Source organism: Cnephaeus nilssonii, assembly GCF_951640355.1.
Source record: "Cnephaeus nilssonii genome assembly, chromosome: 6".
NCBI lineage: Eukaryota > Metazoa > Chordata > Mammalia > Chiroptera > Vespertilionidae > Cnephaeus > Cnephaeus nilssonii.
Window position 1 is genome coordinate 18969406 of NC_137077.1, and position 24033 is coordinate 18993438.

Consider the following 24033-nt stretch of genomic DNA (forward strand, 5'->3'; position numbering starts at 1 on the left):
CAGATACAGTTTTTATGCCAAGATCATTTCAGTACTACTCTAGAGCAGAGCACAGTAAAAGATGTGATGACTACCAAAGGGTCTTCTGCTCCCCCTTTTCATGATTTTCCAGATATAACAATAATTAAGAGCAATAATTATTCTTCACCATATACTTCATCATATTTTCTCCCACTTACAGATTGCAAAGGTTATATAAATGATTACATATATACTACAATACAACTATCACCTGCTAGTGTTTAGCAGGCAGTCTGGTATACTGCAATCAAGCTTTAGAGCCAGATGGTATGGACTTGAACATCTGCTCTATAATAAACTGGTGCTGAGTAAATATAACTTTTCCTTTAATAATGGAATAAATAACCAGTATAACCTGCAGCTTAATACACTTACAGCTAGACTGGTGAATATTTAATTTCTTGTGGGAATGTAAAATATCATTACTTGCATGATATTCTGACAATATTGGTGCCATAATATCTGCTAACATTTACCTAAAGAATATTATTAATACATGGCAAGAGTTTTCAAAATGAATTCATGTCAGATACAGCTATCAATTAAATTGAGGAAAGAGAGTATCTGACAGGAAGTAAAGGAAACAAGCATTTATTAGGTAACTGTATGCTGCGTTCAAGGTAGGTTCTCTTTCTACATTATCTCATAAAATTACAGGTAACACACAGACATAATCATGATTCTCAAAGCACTTTGGTTTCTCAAAGTAGAATAAGCAGAATCATATTACATATTAAATCTAACATTTATTTCTTTAGTGAGCAGTTAATAGACTTTAATAAGTGCTAAAGAGAAACCCACTTTTTTCCTATAAAAGCAATACAAAAATGAAAATAGGTAGTAAATATTCTACTTTAACTATGTAATAAAAAAGAATTACTTAAAAATAAAATGAAAAATGAACTCACAGTGTAAATCCTCTGGAAATGACTTCAGTTTCTTGAATGAGACGTAAAGCTTTTCTCACAAGATTAGTAAAAGCTCGGCTATTTGCTGCTGCATTTTCCAAACGGACATTGTATTTTTTTAGGGTTACTTGTAGTTTGGCTGTCCTCCATAATCTCAAAGCTCTTATGATCAGATAAACAAATAGAATCACTCCCCATACCAGCCAGGAAGAGACAATCCACCAAGTGGGAAGCATAATAAGCAAACTAATGAAGGCAAATAGCATTGAGACATCCCTATAACAGAGAAAAAAAAAAAAAAAAAAGAAAACAATACCCATTAGAAAAGAGAAAGATGAGTTACTTTATCAATAAATTAGGTTTCCTAAAATAAATAAAATTCCAGCTTCTTTGTAACATATGGCTTAAAAAATGACATTAAAAAAAATCATCTGAAAGCCCTAGCCGGTTTGGCTCAGTGGATAGAGCGCCGGCCTGCGAACTGAAAGGTCCCAGGTTCGATTCTGGTCAAGGGCACATGCCTGGGTTGTGGGCTTGATCCCCAGTGGGGGACTGGCAGGAGGCAGCCGATCCATGATTCTCCCTCATCGTGGATGTTTCTATCTCTCTCTCCCTCTTCCTTCCTCTCTGAAATCAATAAAAATATATTAAAATAAAATTATGTGAAATAGTTTTAAAATATCTAGCAACTAGACAATGGTCCTTAGGTATTAAAACCTGAGTAAAAAGTTTAGGTAAAGGACATAAGAAATTGGTGCCTTCTGAAATGACTTAGAGAAATTTTTTTTTCAATTACAGTTGATATTCAATATTATTTTATACTAGAGGCCCGGTGCACAAAATTCATGCCCTCAGGGGATGTCCCACTGATGGCTTAGGCCTGCTCCCTGCAGGGAAGGGGCCTACACCGGCAGTCGGACATCCTTTGTGCTGCTGTGGAGGTGGGAGAGGCTCCCACCACCGCTGCTACACTAGCCAACCGTGAGCCAGGCTTCTGGCTGAGCAGCCCTCCCCCTGTGGGATTGCACTGAACACCAGGGGGCAGCTCCTGCGTTGAGTGTCTGCCCCCTGGTGGTCAGTGCACGTCATAGCGACCAGTTGTTCTGCCATTTGGTCAATTTGCACATTAACCTTTTATTATATAGGATTAAGTGGGCAGTACAGTGGTTAGACAACTTATAGCACTTACAAAGTATTACCCCAATAAGTCTCATACCCACCTGACAGTATACATAATTACAAGATTATCGACTATATTACCTATGCTGTACTTTACATCCCCATGATTATTTTATAACTACCAATTTGAACTTATTAATCCCTTTACTTTTTTCATCCAGTCCTCCAACTCCCCTTCTACCAGGCAATCATCAGTTTGTGCTCTGTGTCTATGAGTTTATTTCTGTTTTGTTTATTTCTTTTGGGTTTTAGATTCCACAGATAAGTGAAATCATATGGTATTTGTCTTTCTCTGTCTGACTTATTTCTCTTAGCATAATAGCCTCTAGGTCGAGACTTTTTTTGTAAAGATACAGACTCTTTAACTCTAAAAAAATTTACAGATTAAAAAAATCCAATTTTATAAATTTAAAAGTAAAAATAGCTTAATTTTTACTAATTTTAATATTAAAATTAAAAAAATACTTTTTAAATACTAATTTTACTAATTTTAATATTAAAAATTTATTATTAAATAATATTAAAATTTTTAATATTAAAATTAAAATACTAATTTTACTAATTTTAATATTAAAATTTTAAAAATACTTTTTAAATATTCAAATATACTATGAGTTCCTTTTCCCTAAAATCAGACTTTAAGTATTTGAAGGTAAATATATAATATCTGAAGAAAATATAAGCATTTTTCCAATTAGAAATAATATATACTTTATGAGTAATTGTTTTAAATCAAGTCATCTAATTTTAAATCATCACCACAAATCTGGAATACACACGCTTATACAGCAGACCATAATGTGGACAAGCTTTGTGTTTTTACACTGCTTTAACTGAAGTAAAAATGTGTATACATTTTTTTGCTTAGGTCAACTATATATCTATAGATTAAAACACATCTTTTAAGCAATGAAGGTTCTGATGAAAACATGTATTTATAATAAAAAGGTAAATATAGGGGAGCTATGTCTGAAAAACAGTACTTGAAGATAGTCAAACAACAAAAAAAGTCTCATTAAGAGTGCTTCTTATTAAACATTTGCCTGCCCTAATTTCCCTTGGAATCCTTTACTTTTAGATGATACTGGTAATATCATAGAGCCAACTCTCATTATCTACTTGTATGTATTAATAGAAAAGTCTACAAGTATTTACAGACTCATAGTTTCTTTTCTTTTTTTAAATTTAATTCTTTATTGTTTAAAGAACCCCCCAGCACATGCCCTTACCCCCGCCGCACCCCCACCATCTGTGTCCATTGATTATGCTCATATGCATGCATATAAGTGGTTTCTTAATCATATTTGTTGCTAAAGAAAACTTGAAAGTAAAATTCTTAAAACCTATGGTTCCTTATAGCAGTCCCTTAAGTTCTTACTTTTTTTTTTTTTAAAGGATAAGATGCTTTACTTCATCATGATGATATCTGAGTGATACAGGTTTGGAAAACATCATACTTTGCTATGTTAGAATATGAAGCAGCTAGCTGCCAGTGTGACAGAAAAAACAGATAAATTCAGCACACTGAAGCTAATGAATGTAATTGCCTGTATAACTTGAACAGTTGGGACAATGATTCAGTTCATTTAATAAACTCATATTTTAACAGGAAGAGGATATTAACAGTTATTTATATATAATACCTTCTTACCATTCCTCTTTCTTTTTCTTAAACAGATTATCCTAGGACTTCTTCATTAGATCCAAATATTTGAAGTGGTTGAAAAGTTTTAGGATAGTGTAAATCATTAGACTATGTTCCTTATGATCTCTTCTCAGCCAATAAAGCAAGAGGTGATCATTTACCTCCATGCCCCAACCTACCCTCGTTGTCTTTACAATGTGATTATGATATATTCTATTAACTATAAAGAAACATAAAGAACCAGCGAGGCCTGCATGCACATGTGTGCATAGAGGTATATGGGTAGGACAGATTCTTTTTGGCACATGTCATAAATGTATGTGGGCTATTAAAATACAGATCTAATTATAGTGAGTTGAAAGTGGATTTGTTTCCAGCTTCATTTTAAATAGTATTCACTTTAGAAAGGTCTTTTTAAAAACCTTTGCATATCATTAATTACAATGCTACAATGTATGGGATGCTTATTATGCCTTTACAATGGGGAGCATCATGATGGATTTCCTCTGAATACTCTATACAGTATGTGAGCAAAGGATAGATGTTTTCTGAACAGTACCAAATATTAGGGGTTGCCAGGGAGCGAAGTGTTGGAAGGTGTCCATTTTCCTGTTGTTGAGGTTGCCCTGCAGACAGGATACTGGGATCAAGTAGCTCAATTAGCTCCACATCCTCTTGTAACAGGACTTCCTGTTGCAGGATGGTATGTAGTGAGTCGAGTCGGAATCCAATATCCTTGCCATTAAAAGACCGGAAGAGAGGTATTAATGCATACATAATTTTGCATTAAATGCTAAGCTCCTAAAGTACTAATAAAATTTAGAGATACTTATTTTCAGTATAAACTCCAAGAAGAAGAAACAACAGTCCAATCTACTGTTGGGGGGTGTTTTTCCCCCAACTGTAAATGTGAAATAATAAAGACTGAGGTGGATATTATTGGGCCACCAGTGGTGAAATATAAATTTTTAATAAAAAGAAGTGAACTACAGATTAATAAACCTATCTAGTCAAGCCCAATTAATTAAATTGCTAGAACACACATGGAAAATATAATTCTGTAACATAAGATGCTGTCCCTGGATACTGTAACAGTATAGCCAGTATCTAAGAATTACATCAGCAGGATCAAGGCCTTATAAAAATAAGACATTCAGATATTAAAAATACATCATTAAGGAATGTAATATAAAACCACACTAACATGTGCATAGCATTTATAGTTTGCAAAATGCTTTCACGTATACCAGCTCATTTATTCCTCTCTCCTTTCCTTCTATCCATCTATCAAGAAATATACATATCAGGCACCATGCTTGATACCAAGAACAGACATTTAAGTCTCTACTCTTAAAATAGTTCATAGTTTAATGAAGGACTAAAAAGTAAACAGTTACAACATAATGTGCAAAGAAGTGCAATGATGTATACCAAGGGTATTATGAAAAGGTACCAAAACTTGCAATGAAGTCAGAGAAAGTATAAGAGGTAATGCCTGAGCTAAGTCTTAATATAAGAGTAAGAACTGACCAGATGTAAAAGTTGGAAGAGTCAGATGAGACAGAAAAGCTTCTGTAGAACTGCAAGTCATCAATACTAATTTTATGCAGTGTTCATGGTAGAGGTAAGAGATGAGTTAGGAATGTTACAGCAGGTAGATTAATTTTCACAGTAATCCTGTGATGTACATTCTCCTCCTCTCCATTCTATAGAGGAGAATAATGAAGTCCAAAGAGAATAAGTAGCTCTCCAGAAGTCTGATTTCAAAGCCTAAGTCTCTAGTAGTCAGTTTTGCTTCACTACATATTCTGCTTTGTCAGAAAATTTTAAGTTTTATTTTGTATTAAATTTAGGAATAGAGTGACCCTATTGTAAGATAAAAATAAAGAGAACTTGTAATATTTTTCATTTTTATTGATTTCAGAGAGGAAGGGAGGGGGAGAGAGAGAGAGACAAAAACATCACTGATGAGAATCGTTGGTTAGCTGCCTCCTGCATGATCCCCACTGGGGATCAAACCCGCAACACTGGCATGTGCCCTGACCGGGAATCGAACCATGACCTCCTGGTTCATAGGTCAATGTTCAACCACTGAGCCATGCTAGCTGGGCAAAATAAAGAGAACTTTTAAAGGGCAAAGCCTTTAGCAATTAACATAAAAGAGTTAGGTGTAGGGTTTAAAGCAGTGGGTTTGCTCTTCTTGGTCAGTTAATCATTCCCACACCACAGTGTTCAACCCTAGCTGATCATAATGGGGACTTAGTAGGAATGCAGTGATCCATATTCAAACTTGATCATGGGTTACATACATGATCTGTATATTGCACTGTGTGTCCACCACCCAAAGTCAAACCATCTTCTGTCACCATATAGTTGGCCCCCTTTACCCTTTACAACCCCCACCCACTCTTACAGTTTCCTCATCTGCAAAATAAGTAGTACCAATTCATAGGGTTGTTGTGAGGTTTAAATAAGTCAGTATTTGCAAAATACTACGAGTGTCTGATGCACAGTAAACACTATGTAAGTGTTAGCTGCTAGTGTTAAAATACAATAAAGAAAAGCATACATAATATACAAAAACTTACAGATGACAGCATAGATAATCATTACTAGGTCGTTGCAGAAAATAAGAGATCAATGGGCTGAAGTTTCTGGGAAAGGCCTTGAAGATGAGCTAGAACTGTTAATTGAAAAGATTCTGATAATAGAGAGAAAAATGGAAGGAATTCCACCACAGTATAATAGCACAATTTTAAGTATGGAATAAAGGGAAAGGAAGACTGGTTTGGTTGACGAAAATATAGGTGAATAAGGCTGGAAAGGTAGATTAATGCCAACTTATGCAGACTCTTTTATGCTGAAGTGATTAATTGGATTTGAAATGACAGATAATAGGAATCTTTTTAAGGATCTAAATAGAAAAATGGCATGAGAAGGTAACTTAGGAAGATTTCTGCCTGGATGGAATGAAAGGGATGCAAAGCACATCTTGACTAAAGAATAAAAGAGATTTCTATTTCTGCCTCTTCTGATGGAGAAGGGAACTTATTCATGTATCAATACACTTCGATGATCTTACACACTTTTAAATATATAATATTATTTCATAAAGCTGCTGATGATAAAATAACACACGAAAGCACTTTATAGGCTAAAAAGTGCTTTCAAAGTGCTAATATCACTACCATCATAGTTGCTATAAAGGCATTTTTTTTAATACTCTAAGAAGAAAACATAAAATAAGTGGCCAGTGACAAAGAACCAAGAATGAAAAGATCAGGACTATACAGACTATGATTAAACCACAGAAAAATGTATATGGATCCATGTACCTTTCACAGTCCTAGTATCATTGAAGAATGAGGATGGCTCCACCTGGATAGAGATGGTATTCTACGTAGATGACAAGATACTTCATTGACCTTCTCAACACACCTATAAAGATGAAACCCTGAACAGAGAACTTGCCCTTTTGGATTGCTAAAAAAGTAATTTTAGTCAGTCAAAACATAATAATACTCAAGCTAGAGAGGTAGTGCATTATAGTACAGAGCCTGGGCTTAGAAACCAGGAGATCGGAATACAAATTCTGACTCTATCACTTTCTAGCTGATTCTTGAATAATTCACTTAATCAGTATTCTTAAATCAAACTGAGTGGTCTAAACCTCAGGATTTCCAGCTGGTGAATGCACCAAACCTTACAGTGTTTAGATTGCCAAATCAAAATGTGAAAGCACTTTGTAAACATTTTTTTATAAATGATAATTTATAAGAATAACTAGTGGCCCAGTGTATGAAATTCGTGCACGGAGTGGGGGTTCCCTTAGCCTAGCCTGCACCCTCTCCAATTGGGGACCCCTCAGGGGATCGGGACTAAACCAGCAGTCAGACATCCCTCTTGCAATCTGGGACCACTGGCTCCTAACCGATCACCTGCTTGCCTGATTGCCCCTAACCCCTCTGCCTGTCTGCCTGATCACCCCTAACTGCCTCTGCCTGCCTGCCTGATCTCCCCTAACTTCCCTCCCCTGCTGGCCTGATCTCGCCCCCAACTGCACTCCCCTGCTGGCCTGATCTTGCCCCCAAATGCCCTCCCCTGCATGCCTGATCTCGCCCCCAACTGCCCTCCCATGCAGGCCTGATCTCGCCCCCAAGGGCCCTCCCCTGCCGGCCTTATCTTGCCCCCAACTGCCCTCCCCTGCCAGCCTGATCTCACCCCCAACGGCCCTCCCCTGCCAGCCTGATCTTGCCCCCAACTACCCTCCCCTGCAGGCCTGATCTCGCCCCCAACTGCCCTCCTCTGCCGGCCAATTTGGTTCTGATTGGTTGGTTTCTATGCCAGTCAGCATCAAAAGCTCCGCCTCTTAGGCAACCACTGGCTCCTCACACTTCACCCAGATTTGGTTCTGATTGGTCAGTTTCTATGCCAGTCAGCATCTCTGGGCCTATCAATGGGGCCTGATTATAAAGGTGGGGCTGATCAGCAGCCCCAATGGAGGCCTGGAGAAATGGAGGAGCAGCTGCTGGCCAGACTGGGAGAGAAAGAGAGAGGCAAGTCCTGATCAAAAGCTGCCACAGAGGCAACGGATCAGTTCCTGCTTCTCTCTTCAGGCCTCTTTCTGGCCCTGATTTGCAGTTCCCTCAGCAGTCAGTTTTGGGGCACTGTGCCTGCAGCGGAAGCAGCAACCCAGTGCAGACTGCAGGGCTGACTTCCGGTTGGTTGAGCCTCGGTCGTTACCGGACGTTACGACCAAGGGTTTTTATATATTAGGATTATTATTATCTTAGGGTCACAGGCCAGCAGAGGATCCTGAAAGCCTGCTTACTTGTAACCTGATTTCTCCTACTGAGAGCCAGGAGAAGAACTTCATAACTTAAATTTTGTACTGTTAGGATATAAAAATTTGAGGTACTCCTTCTTGGGGGACAAGAGGTCAAGCAACAGATATACTACAGCAGAGAGAAGAAAAAATAGCAAGCCTCACAGGAATCACAAAGACTGTCAATGCTGACTATTCCAAGTCTTTGGAAAATTCTGTGATTTATCAGTCCTGGAGACTAAATTTTACATATGAAGTTGTCAAACAATGGTAAATAAATTCATAAAATAAAATAATCTGAAGTTGTCAGATTATTTAAATAAATTAGGGAGGAACCACTTTTGATTTTGCCTAAACTTTATAATCATTGATTGTGGGATAAGGATAAAGATAATCAAGTTCCTAATGAAAAAGGAGAAGATCCCACTAATGAATATATTCCTAATCCCTTCATTACTGAGAGAAGTGTCTGTCAATGGAAGAAGATGGCAGTGGAAAATAGTACTCTAACAAATAAGGTTTCAATAACTACCAAGAATATTCTATTCTAAGTAAGTGACTAATAACCTCTTAGAACTATGAAATAATACGGAACCCAAATGCAAATTACTGAAGAGTTTACTTTTTCTTTCTTATTCTTTCTTAGGTGACACAAACTTTTCATGAAGTGGAAAATCTCAAAAAAAAAAAATCTCCTTTTACAGAACTGCCCAGAATTTCTAATAAAAATTAATCACTGCCCAAATCAGTAGCAAGACAAATTCTGATTTATCAATTTTCTCACTAATAAGCTAGAGCCCTGAATATTGACAAAGAAAGTAAAACGAACACTCACCAATTTGTGAAGTAAATCATCTTTCTTATTGCAATGAGAAAAAATCCAACTTTTGATGGTTTCAGCCACTTTTAACAGAATGCCTCGCTGAAGGAGATGAATGACATTACATAGGATTATTAAACTACAACCAGATAGCAGAAAAACTTCAAATAATTACATCTAATGAATCACAGTTTTTATTAGGGTAAGGAAGAAAATCATCCAGGTTGCATGTTTTGTCAGTATGTCTCAGCCTCTTTGTTATTCCCAAATTTACTTACACATCAAAATCACCTGGATTTGATTTTAGTTAGAAACATATTCCTGAGCCCCCAAACGGAAGGTTCAGATTCAGTAAGTTTGAAATGAGACTTGAAAATGTGATTTTTTAATGAGCCACCAGAAGTCATCCTGATGTAGCCCATTTGTCTTCAGTACACTATAATTTGTATCAAAATTATGATGGTATGTATTTCAGAGGAAAACCATAGGGTTCTCCAAGATCATTCCATAATACTAAAGCAGAAAGAAATTTTAATTTTAGAAAAACTGTCTCACTGAAATAGAAAGCATATTATTGAATCACTCCCCAAATTCAATATACCTTAATAGTCCATTTCCTGAGCATGCCAGCAAATGGAGTTTACATTCATTGAGGGGTTACTATGTCTCAGGTACTGAAAAACAATCATGGGAAGGAAGATGAATACACATAACGGTTGTCGAGAACTTGATACAGAAGAGACAGTACAAATAATTACAAACCAATGTAAAGTGTGAAAAATGTGGGAAAAGAAGAGGCCAAGGGGAGCTAACACTGGAACTAAGCCCTAACAGATGAGTAGAAATGTAACAACAAAGGAGGTTGGAACACTCCAGGCAAGGGAACTGGATAATTACAGGAGAGCCAGGGAAGAACATGCCGTGGGGCTGGTGGCACAGTTTGGAACAGCTAGGACCCAAGGGAAAAAGGGAATTGTAATAAAGTTAAAAAGGTACACTGAGATGGGTTTGAAAGGACTTTGGTCTCATATGCCACATAGTTTAGATCTTATCCTGTAGCCTGTGAGAAGCCAACTAAGGTTTTGATGCAAGGAAGTGAAATAATTAAAAAAAAAAATCAGCATTTTGGAAAAATAACTGGCAATAGTTCAAAGGCTATACTGGCAGGGAATGACTGTAGCCAAGAGCATTATCAGGAGAGTAGTCCAGCTAAATAATGACACAGGCCTGTACGAGGATAGCAAAAATGGTAATGATCAGGGTTAGATTTTAGAAACATAAAAGCTGACTTCACATATCATTTTGTGACCAAATCAACTTGGGAGTGATGGGAAGCTGTAAGATAACTAGGAGGGTACAATTTGGAACTACAAAAAATTTTTTTTGTTTGTTTGTGGGGAGCTCAGGAAAACTCCGTTTTAGACATGTTGAATCTGAGTTTCCTGGGGCACAGGTAGGTGGAAATGTCTAACAAAGATCTGGAACTCAGCAAAGATGGAGAATAGATCATAAGTGGCCAATGAAGGCAAGCAAGTACAGGGGATCTCTCAGGGAAAACAGATCAAGCAGAGAAGAGGCCTGATTCTAAACTTCCACTGCAGATACAAAAAAAAGGGGGTCCTCATGATTTTTGTCTGTCTGATTATGGCAGCCAAGATTGCATGGGGGAATATAGGGAAAAACATGGAGTCTTTGAAACTCAGAAATAACCTTGTAAACAATAAAGAGCCTATTTAATGTCAAAGAAAAATCTTAAATATGAGTTTATAAGAGAAGTGTTCTCCTACACCCTTGCCTTCTGATTGATTTTTAAAAGCTTAAGGGTTAAAATTAATTAAAGGCAAACCAGTGACTCTTAAAAAATAAAATAAAAAGAATAATCACAGGAAAAGAAATCAGAAAAATATACAGACAAAAAATATTCATGGTGAGAATACCAGTACAGACTACTCAGTAAGTACTTTACAATCACATTAAAAAATAAAGTTAAAAAAGCAATAAATACTAAGGGCCGTTTCATCATGAACTCATATTATACCAAAAAAGTTGCTTTCTAAAAAAATAAATAACTGATACTTCACTATTTGAACAAAATTTTGAGGGCAATTCTAAAAATATATCCACTGAGAAGGAACTAAATTTCTAAAATTTAGTTGCCCCAAATTTAGAAAAACTCCATTTTAGAAAAATATAGCTCATACAGTTGAAATGTGTAAGCGAAGATTAAACAAACTTTCTAGACATGTGATAATTCTGAAAAACAACCTCTGGCTATGCTTTTTACTGTTCCATAATTTCTGAGTGAGTGAGATTTTAAACCCTCAGTTTATCCTGTATAATGAAAGCCTAATATGCTAAGTGTCCGGTCATCCAGTCGTCGGTACAACCAATCAAAGCATAATATGCTAATGCCGCTCAACTGCTCCCTATGATGTACATTGACCACCAGGGGGCAGAAACTCGACCGGCTGACCAATCGCCATGATGTGCACTGACCACCAGGGGGCAGACAGTCAACCAGTCGACCAGTCACTATGACGTGCACTGACTTCCATGGGGCAGATGCTCCAACTGGTAGGTTAGCTTGCTGTTGGGGTCCAGCTGATCGGGACTGAGTGAGCTGGACGGGGCATGTCATGGAGCCCTCCTGTGGTCCCTCCCCATCCATGCACCGGTGGGGTCCGTCAGCCTGGCCTGCGCCCTCTCGCAATCCAGGCTGAGGGACCCCCCCTGACCTGAGTCCACGAATTTTGTGCACTGGGCCTCTAGTTTATTTATAAACTAATAACATTTCTATATGTAAAAATACCTGTCATGAATGAAAGGACTGAAAACCTACACAAAACAATACACACACACAAACACACACACACACACACACACACACACACACACACACACCCTGAACACACGCAGGTCAATGCAAGTTAATCCCATGTCCCTTTCTTTGTCTTCTCTTGTCAAGTAATCCCAAATTCAAGTTTTAATCTATAATCTATTAGATATATCTGTAGGTTTTCCTTTCAAAACTCTTCCCAGGAACATCCATATTTGAAAGGAGCAATGAGCAGGAAGGGTTTAAGTACAGAGGACTAACAAACTGATTCTGAACCATGTGAGCTCTAACTCTCCTATCTCCTACTCTTTTCGTGTTAGTAAACAAAACAAAACAAAATAATAAAACAAACAATTTCTCTGGTATTTACTCTGCTATTGCAAAAGAGCCCAGCTTGGTTACCTGACTTTTAGGGATTTTTCAAAGAAGAACAGGAGAAAAGACCTCTATCACCCCAGAGTAAATGAGTAATTGAAAACTTTCAAAGCTACCTCCCGAAAATAATTGATCTTGTAATAAAACACTGATTAAACTAGAATGCTCAAAAAATTAGGTAACCTGGTTATATTTTTCTATTAAATTAGAATTCTTTGTATAAAAACAGAATATTTTTTTATTTTAATAAAATAAAAGAACATAAATAAATTTAGGTTAATGAATTTTATAAAACACTAGAGGCCCGGTGCACGAAAATTTGTGCATTTAGGGGGTGGTGGTGGGAGAGGTCCCTCAGCCTGGCCTGCACCCTCTCACAGTCCAGGACCCCTCGGGGATGTCCACCTGCTGGCTTAGGCCTGCTCCCCATGTCTAAGCCAGCAGTTAGACATCCCTCTCACTCGCCTGCTTGCTGCTCCTTACTGCTCAGCTCGCTGCTCCTTAGTGCTGCCTCGGAGGCTGAAGAGGCTACTGCCACCGCCACTGTGCTTGCCCAGCTTCTGGCTGAGCGGCATTCCCCCTGTGGGAACGCACTGACCACCAGGGGGCAGCTCCTGCATTGAGTGTCTTCCCCCTGGTGGTCAGTGCGAATCATAGCAACCGGTTGTTCTGTTTGGTCAATTTGCATGTTACCCTTTTATTATATAGGATAATTTATGGAGATTCTTCTAGCATCTTAGCCTCATAATGCTGTAAAGGAACTATGAGGTATCCTATCTCTAATAAAGAGGGAATATGCTAATTGATTATCATGCTCTCACAAGATGGTGGTGCCCAGAGCCAATAAAGAGGGTATATGCTAATTGACTGCCACACCCTCACAAGATGGCAGCGCTCACAGCCACAAGATGGCAGCGCCCAGTCCCCTCAGCCCCGCCTCATCCAGCCAGAGTCCCCCCCGTCCCCTCAGCCCCACCTCATCCAGCCAGAGTCTCCCCGTCCCCTCAGCCCCACAGGGGAAGGCAGTTGGGGACAATTGGTTTGGCAGGGGAGGGCAGTTGGAGACGATCATGCCAGCCGGGGAGCAGTTAGGCGTCAATCAGGCCGGCAAGGGAGTGGTTAGGGGGCAATCAGGCAGGCAGGCAGGCGAGTGGTTAGGAGCCAGCAATCCTGGATTGTGAGAGGGATGTCCAACTGCCAGTTTAGGCCTGAGGGGTCCCAGATTGGAGAGGGTGCAGGCTGGGCTGAGGGACACCCACCCGCCATGCACGAATTTTGTGCACTGGGTCCCTAATGTATTATATAAAAATATATAATACTGCAAACATAAAAAGCATTAGAAATTAAGGTAAGTATACTCGCTCCATCACATATCCTTGAAACTGTTTATGAAATACCTTATCAATTTGCTTTCTTATAATTTGTGCTCTTAAAAAACACATTGAAAGAAAAAATAATTCCAGTTAATATAACAGCCCTCGTAGTTGGGTTCTCATTAATGTTTTAGTATATTTTTCTGGTCCTCTCCAGATAACTTCATTATTTAAATAAATAATATATTTTGATCCTCAACCATATTCATTTCCACTTACTATACAAATTACCCAAGAGATAGTCTGAAACAGCAAGGATTCATGTTTATCTAAACAGGTAGTTTTGTACTACTGATGAAATAAAAAATAAAGTCTTACCAGTGTGGGGGAGGACAAGGTGTTTTTTGTTTTTGTTTTTTTGTAAGGCAAAGAACAAAAGATTAAGTCATAGAGAAAGAGTATGCTTCCTTACTTTTGGCAGGGCTCTTGTAGGAGACCTTTGTTGTCCCTCTGCCACTGTGCATTTTTCTGCTTTTGGTGACAGAGAAGAACATGTTTCAAAGTCTGTGTGCCCCAGATCCTGTAAGTACTGGTAAAGTGGAGAATTCTGAAAGAGACATCAAATAAAACATATATCAAGATCATTATTATTTCAAGTTTTAGAGGCCAAATTCAATACCAAATATCACTATCATGACCAGTATGCCCAAATACTTTAAGGTTTAATCTATAAAGAAGTGAATTATGTCACAACACCATCTATACATATAAATAGGTAATATGCTAATTTTTCCCTTACGGTGTCTCAGTCATGACCAGTCTGTAAGCGGGAACCGGGGCGGGGACTTCCGCCCACAGCACTAACGTCATGCTGTCTGTGTGCGCCCCCACCCAGCACTGAAGTGAAGCTGCCTGCCTGCATCCCTGGCTAGGGATGTGACACTGCCTGCATGCATCCCACCCAGTTCAGCGCTGACATGACACTGCGGGGGCGGGGGGACGCGCTGGGCTTTAAGGGGGACCTCAGGCCATGCCCCTCACCCAGCGGGGCTTGACAGGGGACCTCAGGCCACGCCCCCCACCCATTGCTGGGCTGGGCGACCAGAGGCTGTGCCCCCCGCCTGGGTGGGGCCTGCCGGGTCTGGGTCTGGGTCTGACCAATGGGGGTGGAGCTGGCCAGGTCTGGGTCTCCTGCGTTTTGAAGTGTGTGCGAGTGGTGGGCGGAGACTTGACTCTAGATCCCGTGGCGTGCACCAAACTCTGACAGGAGGGAGATTTTATATACATTTTACTAATTTTCTTTCATCTCTGACACTTCTATTATAGAGAAAGGGCAAACAGCAATATTAAAACATTTCTTCTAATTAATTCCCTTTAAAATTTTTTTTCTTTTACTTATTTATTTATTTTTATTGATTTCAGAGAGGAAGGGAGAGGGAGAGAGAGATAGAAACATCAATGATAAGAGGGTATCATTGATCGGCTGCCTCCTGCAGGCCCCCTACTGGAGGATTGAGCCTGCAACCCGAGCATGTGCCCTTGATCGGAATCGAACATGGGGCCTTCCAGTCCGCAGTCCAACACTCTATCCACTGAGCCAAACCAGCTAAGGTTAATTAATTCCCTTTTAATGTGCACGAATTTCATGCACTGGGCCACTAGTTTAACATAAAAAATACACACCAACAAACAGTTTAACAGAGGGATCCAAAAAAGGGGAAAACTCTAAGTAAAACATACGGATATTTTTGAGTGAGTATCAGCAAAGAAAAATTAATTTAGGAATATAAATAGATTTGTTAAGAAATTTCTTTGTCCAAATTTTTGTAATATTAGAGTAAACTGCTTCAAAATAGCTAATTCTGGCTATAGATAGCTCCTAAGAAGACTTATAGTGAAAAACAGTTATTAATTGAAGGCAGTAAGAATTAGGAAATGATTGTACTGTATAAATTATAATTGTATCATACCATCATATTCACTGATCCAGTCAAGCACAAATATGTATTATTATACTACTAGAAGCCCATTGCATGAAGTTTCGTGCAAAAGACCTTCCTTCACCTGGCTGCTGGCACCAGTTTTCTGCCAGCACCAGTTTTCCTCTGGCCACTGGCTGATCGGAGCGCCTCCTGCCAGCGCGATCGGCCACCCCGAGTTCCTCCAGCGCCGTTTCCTCTGGCCGCCAGCGCGATCGGCCACCCCGAGTTCCTCCAGAGCTGTTTCCTCTGGCCACCTGCCGATCGGAGAGCCTTCCACCAGCGCCGCCGGTGGAGGAACTCGGGGTGGCTGATCGCGCTGGCGGGAGGCACTCCGATCGGCGGGTGGTCAGAGGAAAACTGGTGCCGGCAGCCACGCAATCAGCCACCCTGAGTTCCGCCACCGGCGCCTTCCGCCAGCCCCATGGGCCCTCCTTCCGCCGGCCCCATGGGCCCTCCAATTTACTATCTGGCCTGTTATAGAAAGGATTCTACTATCATCATCACCATCATCTATTGCTATAATTTATACAGTATAATCATTTCCTAATTCTCACGAGTCCCCACCCCCCGCCAGCCCAATCGGCCACCCAGAGTCCCGCCCCCAGCCTCCCAATGGCCCAATCGTGGGCGTAGCGGAGTGATGGTAATTTGCATATTACCATTTTATTAGGTGGGATAGATAACACACACAGTACCCAGCACTATAAAAAAACTTAAAACTCCAAGAAAGTTAACTAAGATGAGCTATGTCCAAGCATATGGCAAATGAGAGACAGTGTAGTTAATAAAAGCATTAGAATATAGTGGTTCAAGACAGAAACTCTGGAGCTGGACCATAGGTTCAAATTCCAATTCTGGTATCTATGGCAATTTATAATCTTTTCATGCTCCAGCTGTCTCAACTAAAGATAGGAGGAATAATATTACCTAGTTCATAAATATAAATCACTTAGAACAGTACATGATACATAATAAGCACTCAATTTATACTTTAACTTTATATAGGCTATGTGAAAAGAGCACAGGTTTTGGAACAGATGGGGAAAAAATCATCCCAATCCCACCAAACAGAAAGATCACCATCACTACTGGATGAAAATCTATGAGACAACTCTTTCTAGATAGAAAAAGCAAACTTTAATTTTAACTTTTAGTTTTCTCTAAAGTACAAAGTTAGTGATATGTTTAAAAATAAACCTTGATCCCACTCAACAAATCTATATATATAAAAGGCTAATATGCAAAGTGTCCCCTTGGGAGTTCGACTGCGAGTTCGATTGCTTGCTATGATGTGCGCTGACCACCAGGGGGCAGCACGGAATGAAGGAAGGCTCCAGCTGGGCAGCTGGGGAAGGAAGGCCCCAGCAGGCAGTGGGAAAGCCTTGATCAGCCCTGGTCGCTGGCCAGACCTAGGGACCCTACCTGTGCATGAATTTTGTGCACCAGGTCTCTAGTATTTAATATTTTAAAAAGACCTTATGATAGGTGTAAGAGATACAAGAACAGCTATCACCAAAACAACAGATAGCAACACAGCTGACACAATACTATGTGGCAAAAGCTTAACTAAGCATTTTACATGCATCATCTTAGATAAGGCTCACAATCTTCTATAATAATAAAAGCATAATATGCTAATTAGACTGGACATCGGACATCCTTCTGGACGACCTTCTGGACAAAGCCAGGACTGCGAGGGAAGGCCACGTCCCGGGTGCCAGAGGGAAGCCGGTGCTGGCAGGTGGGTGAAGGAAGGCCTACTCTTGCAGGAATTTCGTGTATGGGACCTCTAGTAAACTCTATAAGATGTATCATCATCACCATCATCTATTTCTATTCCCATTTCATAGTTGAAAAAACATTCACTCAGGTCTACCCCTGTATTTGGAATACAAAGTGTTCATTATTTCTCTTCTGTTTAGTCACCTAAAAAATAAAATCTATGTTACAGATATTCTATTTTGCTATTTTGTGAGCTGTAACATAAACTGGAAAAGAAAAGGACAGTGGGGCCAATGCTGACACAGCATTATAATTTGAATAAAAAGAAGTTTGGACTCATCCCCACCTCCAAGCCTCTTCCCAAAGAACAGTTAGCAGTCAAGAGTGTGCCTCACGAATTCAAGTGAGTCTTTAATTAGGACAGGAGTCAGCAAACTAAAACTGTTGGATCAGATTTGTCCCCCCTTCTATGACTATTTTTATATGATTGGGGAACAAGAAATGGTTTTTACGTTTTTAAATAGTTGGAGGAAATATCAAAAGACTAATATTTTGTGATACATGAAAATTATAAGCTAAAAATTTTCATAAATAAAAGTTTTATTGGAATATAACCACACTCATTGATTTATGTATTGTCTGTGGCTGCTTTCGCACTATAGCAGCAAAGCGGAGACACAGACCATATGGTCCGCAAAGCCTAAAATATTTACTATCTGGCCTGTTATAGAAAAAGTTTGATGACACTTGAATTAGTGTAACTCCACTTTGATCCATCTTATTTATTGTTCTTCTCCATGGAAGTTCATTTGAAGAAAGGATTCTACTGCCTTAAAAACACATTTTTTTAAAAAAGTATGTAAACTTTTCAAAAGGTCATCCAAATGAACTAGCATTCTTGTTATTTCGCCACTCTGATGGTTCACAGTTCAGTTTCAAAACACAGAATGAGTAATTCAAGGCAATATTTGAAGATCTACTATGGGTGATCCAAACTGAGTATGAATGCTTAGCTGATGTGCAGAATATACAGTATTAATGTAAATAATGCAATTTTAATGAAAAATGCTTTTTTTCCAAAATGGGGAAAAAGAAGGAATTGAGAAGAGTGGATTGTTTCACATTTTTGCAAATCTCTTTATTGTCTGGTTTAATAGGAGATAGCTGGATTCTTATACTTGCTTCTGCATTCAATCTGCTGCAATTTATTGTTTTGGATGAAGTATATAAAGAAAATCACACTTTAAACAGATGCATAGTTGGAAAGGGAATAGTGTTTTAAGTCTTTTCTGATAATCGTATTATCAAAGAATAGCCATATTGATGAGTTTTTCATACTCTGTACATGCATAAGAGAGTAAAAGTGAAAAAGGCAGATAATGTCTTGGTATTAAAACCTGATTGCCCAGTATAAAATAACTTATTTTTAGTTTTTCTTTTACAACAGCAAGGTGAGGCTCCCTATTGTAACAGCCCTCATCCATATATTTGAAGGTTTGGGGCTATTAGGCTTATAGACTAATACACAGACATTTCTATGTATCACATTGTGAGCATTATTATAGGTTGATGGCAGCTTTAGAAGGGATTTTGTGTGTGTGTGGAGGGTAAGGCAGAGTAGGTGGTGATAGGTAATTTTCTTTTATAACTTTTCTCCCTTGGTTCAAGCAAAATAGAACCACAAATGTTTCGGTTACGCTGTATTCTTGAAGAGAAATCATCAGCACTGAACTCAAAGTATAATTCTGTAGTATTGGAGAATGTTACTGCTGCCAAAAGAAATATGAGAAGCCCCAGACACAGCATGTGGGAGCTTCTCCTCAGGAAATCCTTGTGGTTAACGATTCCTGTAAATTTCAGCTGACAGAAAACACACATCATAGTACCAGAAAAAATTTGCTAAATGAATGATAGCCAAGAGTTTTTGGTTGTGCTAAGATTGTTCTGATGGTTGAAACATATTCTTGTAAGAAAAAAATAAACAAAAATAGACATGAAAACCCCAACATTTTTGCTGAACAAGCATTTCAAGGAAATGACTCATTTAAATCTTAGACTACTTATACTTCTGCCCCTCCTCCCCCATTAAACATAACAGACCCCACTCTAATGAATATAAAGTCTGAACCACTCTAATGCACTGTTTATTTTCTGCATGATTTATGGTGCATTCTGCAGAAGTGCCAACACCTTTATGGCTGGTTTGCATTTAAGAAGGAAGATTCCTCGGGGTTTTGTAAATAGAGCAGCTAGCTCCCTCGCTGCGATCTATTGAAAGTCAGCACTGGACACAAGGGTTTGTCTCGCTCTCGCGGCCTCACTTCCTTCCCAAGGGGGGACGGGTATGAGGGAAACGTGCGCGCGGAGCCCACAGCTGCATCGGGTGTCCTTCACATTCCTTTCGTGCCTGGCCCGGCGACCGTCGCCTCCTCTCCGTGAACCCCGCCGGGGCCTTAGGGCCACGGACTGGGACGGGGAAGCGGGGGTGGATGGCGGCGAACGCGGCCCCTTTCTCAGGAGGGCCGAGGAAAAGGGGGGGGGGGGTAAAAAAAAAAAAAGGAAGATTCCTGGCCGGCATAGCTCAGTGGTTGAGTGTCAACCTAAGAACCAGGAGGTCATGGTTCAATTCTCTCAGGTTGCAGGCTTGATCCCCAGAAAGGGGAGTGCAGAAGGCAGCCGATCCATGATTCTCTCTCATCATTGATGTTTCTGTCTCTCTCCCTTTCCCTCCTCACTGACGTAAAAAAAAAAAAAAAAGCCCTAGCTGGTATGGCTCAATGGATAGAACCTCGGCCTGCAGACTGAAGGGTCCTGGGTTCGATTAGGTCAAGGGCACATACCTTGGTTGAAAGTTTGATCCTCAGCCCTTCCACTCTCGGTCTCCGCCTCCCTTCCACTCTCTCTAAAAGTCAATGGAAAAATATCCTCAAGTGAGGAATAACCAAAAAAAAAAAAAAAAAAAAAAAAAAAGGAAGATTAACTAGTGTAGAATGGAGGTGAAGGGTGAGGGGTAAATGCTTTTATTATTAGGTTTTCTTCTAAACTGTTTTAAACCCTCACAGATAGAACAAGTTGTAACCTTTCAATTCTAGCCAAAAGAGAGAACAGGCCAAACATGGAAGAATTAGGTAGCCTATTCTATAATAGACATTATCTGAACATCTTCTTTGTGTAAGGTAATATCTAGGCAGAGGGGAGAAAGCAAAACAGGTGAGCTCCTTGTTAAAAAGTTTCATTCTAGCCCTGATAGAGCGTCGGCGTTCGGACTAAAGGGTCGGGTCCCAGGTTCGATTCCGGTCAAGGGCATGTACCTTGGTTGCGGGCACATCCCCAGTAGGGAGTGTGCAGAAGGCAGCTGATAGATGTTTCTAACTCTCTATCCCTCTCCCTTCCTCTCTGTAAAAAATCAGTAAAATATATTTTAAAAAAAAGTTTCATTCTATGATACTTCTGATAAGACCAGAAGTATACTGGCTTTCAACAGTACCAAGGAAAATACTGAGTGGTCTGGTACTTTTCAGGTAGGTCACTATGTTTTAGGGAAATCCTGTCTTAATCTCAGGGCTGTATACCCTTTTAGAAAAGCAAATTGTAGTCTGTAACAACTACTGGCCAAATTCTGATTCTGGTTCCTCACAAAGTATCTGCTCAGTCTTCCAGATGTCAATGACTCAGTGCTAACAGCATTCCACTGGCTAGAAAAAAGGAAACTTAAATGACAATTTTCATTTATCCATTTATCACTAATCAAATATTTATTGAGCACCTATTATATGTCAGGCACCAGAGTTATAGTAGTTTTCTGCCATTAACTTCTCTCTGCAGATGCTCAAGAAAAAGTTAACTTTTTTTTCCCCTAGTTATAAAGGAAACTAAGTTCAACTGCTCAGATTTTTTTAGTTTTATTTTTGAGTTAAAAATGCAAACAGTACAGCCCTAGCTGGTTTGGCTCAGTGGATGGAGTGTTGGCCTGGGGACTAAAGGGTCCCGGGTTTGATTCCAGTCAAGGGCACATGCCTGGGTTGCAGGCTCAATCCCCATAGGGAGTGTGCAGGAAGCAGCCGATCAATGATTCTCTCTCATCATTGATGTTTCTATCTCTCCCTCCCTCTCCCTTCCTCTCTGAAATCAATAAAAAAATATTTTTAAAAAATGCAAATAGTACAAAAAGATATAAAACGTGAAATAACTTTCTTTATCCTACCTCTGACCCCTACTCACTCTCCCCAAATGTAATAAACATTCTTTAGTTTGTGAATCGATTTCCCCACCCCCAATTTAGTACCCATTTATGATTGAAAGTGGTTGGCAATGGAGGGACCAAGATGATTCCTAGGTTTCTGGTTTGAACAATTAGGTGGTGCTATTTACTAAAATATAAAATAATGGCAGAGCAACAAATCTGAAGAGGAAGGTGATGAGTTAGAGGTACCTGTGAGATATTCAAATGTGAGTAACTTGGACCTAAAGTATCTGGACCTAAAGATTCTGGAGATCAGCCTAGTTTGAATGCATATATTTGATTTTTTAGCAAATAGGTATGGTGACAAATCAATATGGTAGCATATAGCTATGGAAATCTGGAGTAGATGAGCTCAGTTAGAGATAATACATAGTGTGAGAAGACGAGAGGGCCCTAAAAGAAATCAGTATTTTGGAAAAGAGTAGTGAAAAGCTAGGAAATAATAAGAGTAACAGTAAAAATAGTTAACATTTGTTGAGTTGCTTATATGCTTAGGCATTAGTTAAGCATGTTTTATAATACCCAATTTACTCCTAACAACAAACTTCTGAATACCACTATTCATATTTTAGAAAGAAATTGAGGCATATGGAGGTTAAATAACTTGTCCAATGTTACACAGAATAATGTGAAGCTAACTGGTCTGAGTCCAAAGCCCACACCTTTAACCAAAACACAAAATTGCCTCTTTGAGGAAAAAGGAGATCAGAAGGAACAACCAAGTCTTCTCTCTCAATTTCATCTTGCTGTTTTAAAATGTAGGTTATTATTCAGGTGTGGTGAGGCCAACAGATTAAGACAACTGCCATTGAAAAGATAGTTTGTTACACTCATAGATCCTCAGAAGCGGGCAGGCCATGCTGGAGGAGAGGGCACTATGGGCAGCACCAGGTTGTCCTCATCTCAAATTATCCCCCTTTCACTGGTGGCTTTAGTCCCTTCAATCTAGAAACACAAATCTTGAATCCCCCCTCCCCCTACCCCATTCCGCCCATGAATATATTTTGAAGAGTGCAACTCCTCCAAACCTTCATAGAATTGGTATTCTTATGATCTACAGGTTCCATGATTTTTCTGTTGACTCATTCCTAAGAGTGTTCTATATTTATTAGACTAGGGTTAACAAAATAACAATTGGGAATAATTCAGGCAGAAACCAGAGGAAAATTTTCAGGTATAAAATGCAAAGAAGAAGAATAATCAAAAGGCAGATCAATTTAGAAATCTAGTTACCAACGGTGAAAGAGCCATATAGCAGGCATTAATATGAACAAGATCACAAACAAAATAAAGCAAGTATTCCAGTGATGCAGTTTCCCACAGGCTATGGGGTTCGTAAGTAGTGGGCATCTGGAAATGGCTCTCGACCTGCTCCCCCTCTGCAGCAGAGTTTACCTCTGGTTTAGAGATGCCAGCAAAGGCTGCTAATTCTGTTTGATACTACCCGGATGCAATTTTTTTTCTCACAGGAGGATATCAGTGTAGGTTCTCATCTGTTTGGTTAACTCCTTCCCCACCAAATCTTTCCCAAACAACAGCAGCAGTGAACATGTACTGATTAGCCATACTGTGTCAGACACTGTTCTAAGCATTTTTAAAGACTAACTCATCTCATCTTTGCAATAACCTTTTGAGCCAGAACTCATTTAAGATAAGAGGGAACTAAGGCAAGCATGGAATGACCAAGTAACTGGGCCTCGGACATGTCATAAATGATAGAGCCAGGATTGGAACCTAGGCAGCTGAGCAAGAGCCAAATCTGTTATTTTCTCTACTACATGGCAAATAACTTAGAGTAAATAAGCTCCTTAACTTAGTCTAATATAGTATTTTGTATAATTTGTATATTTTTAAAACTAGAAGCTGGACTTGTAATTTTAAAATTATTTAACAGATTAAGTTAGAAAATTCACAATAGGTCAACATATGTCTTCTGATAGCTACATTAATTCCCAGTCATTTATGTTTCAGATGATCTATAATCCATATGTATTTGCCTCAGATTACACAAGCCTAGAAATTAGCTGCAAACAATCTTGGGACTATAAAGGGTATAAACAGGCAGTTCAAAGGAAAAACATACAAATGAAAACATGTTGGACTTTACCCTTGATTGAAGACGTGCAAATTAAAGATAATTTTATCTGGTAGTTGGCAATAATTA

General features: G+C 39.3%; 1 protein-coding gene across 2 annotated transcripts in view; it reads right to left on the reverse strand.

Moving 5' to 3' along the window:
- Positions 1 to 24033, reverse strand: part of VEZT (vezatin, adherens junctions transmembrane protein) — a 73602-nt gene that overhangs the window by 32036 nt on the left and 17533 nt on the right. For both annotated transcript variants that reach the window (XM_079775100.1, XM_079775101.1), the window contains exons 2-5: positions 14395 to 14529; positions 9414 to 9500; positions 4313 to 4488; positions 930 to 1205 (exon numbers count right to left, since the gene is read on the reverse strand). In XM_079775100.1, the coding sequence (XP_079631226.1) occupies positions 930 to 1205; positions 4313 to 4488; positions 9414 to 9500; positions 14395 to 14529 (674 nt within the window). The remainder of the gene's footprint in view (positions 1 to 929; positions 1206 to 4312; positions 4489 to 9413; positions 9501 to 14394; positions 14530 to 24033) is intronic.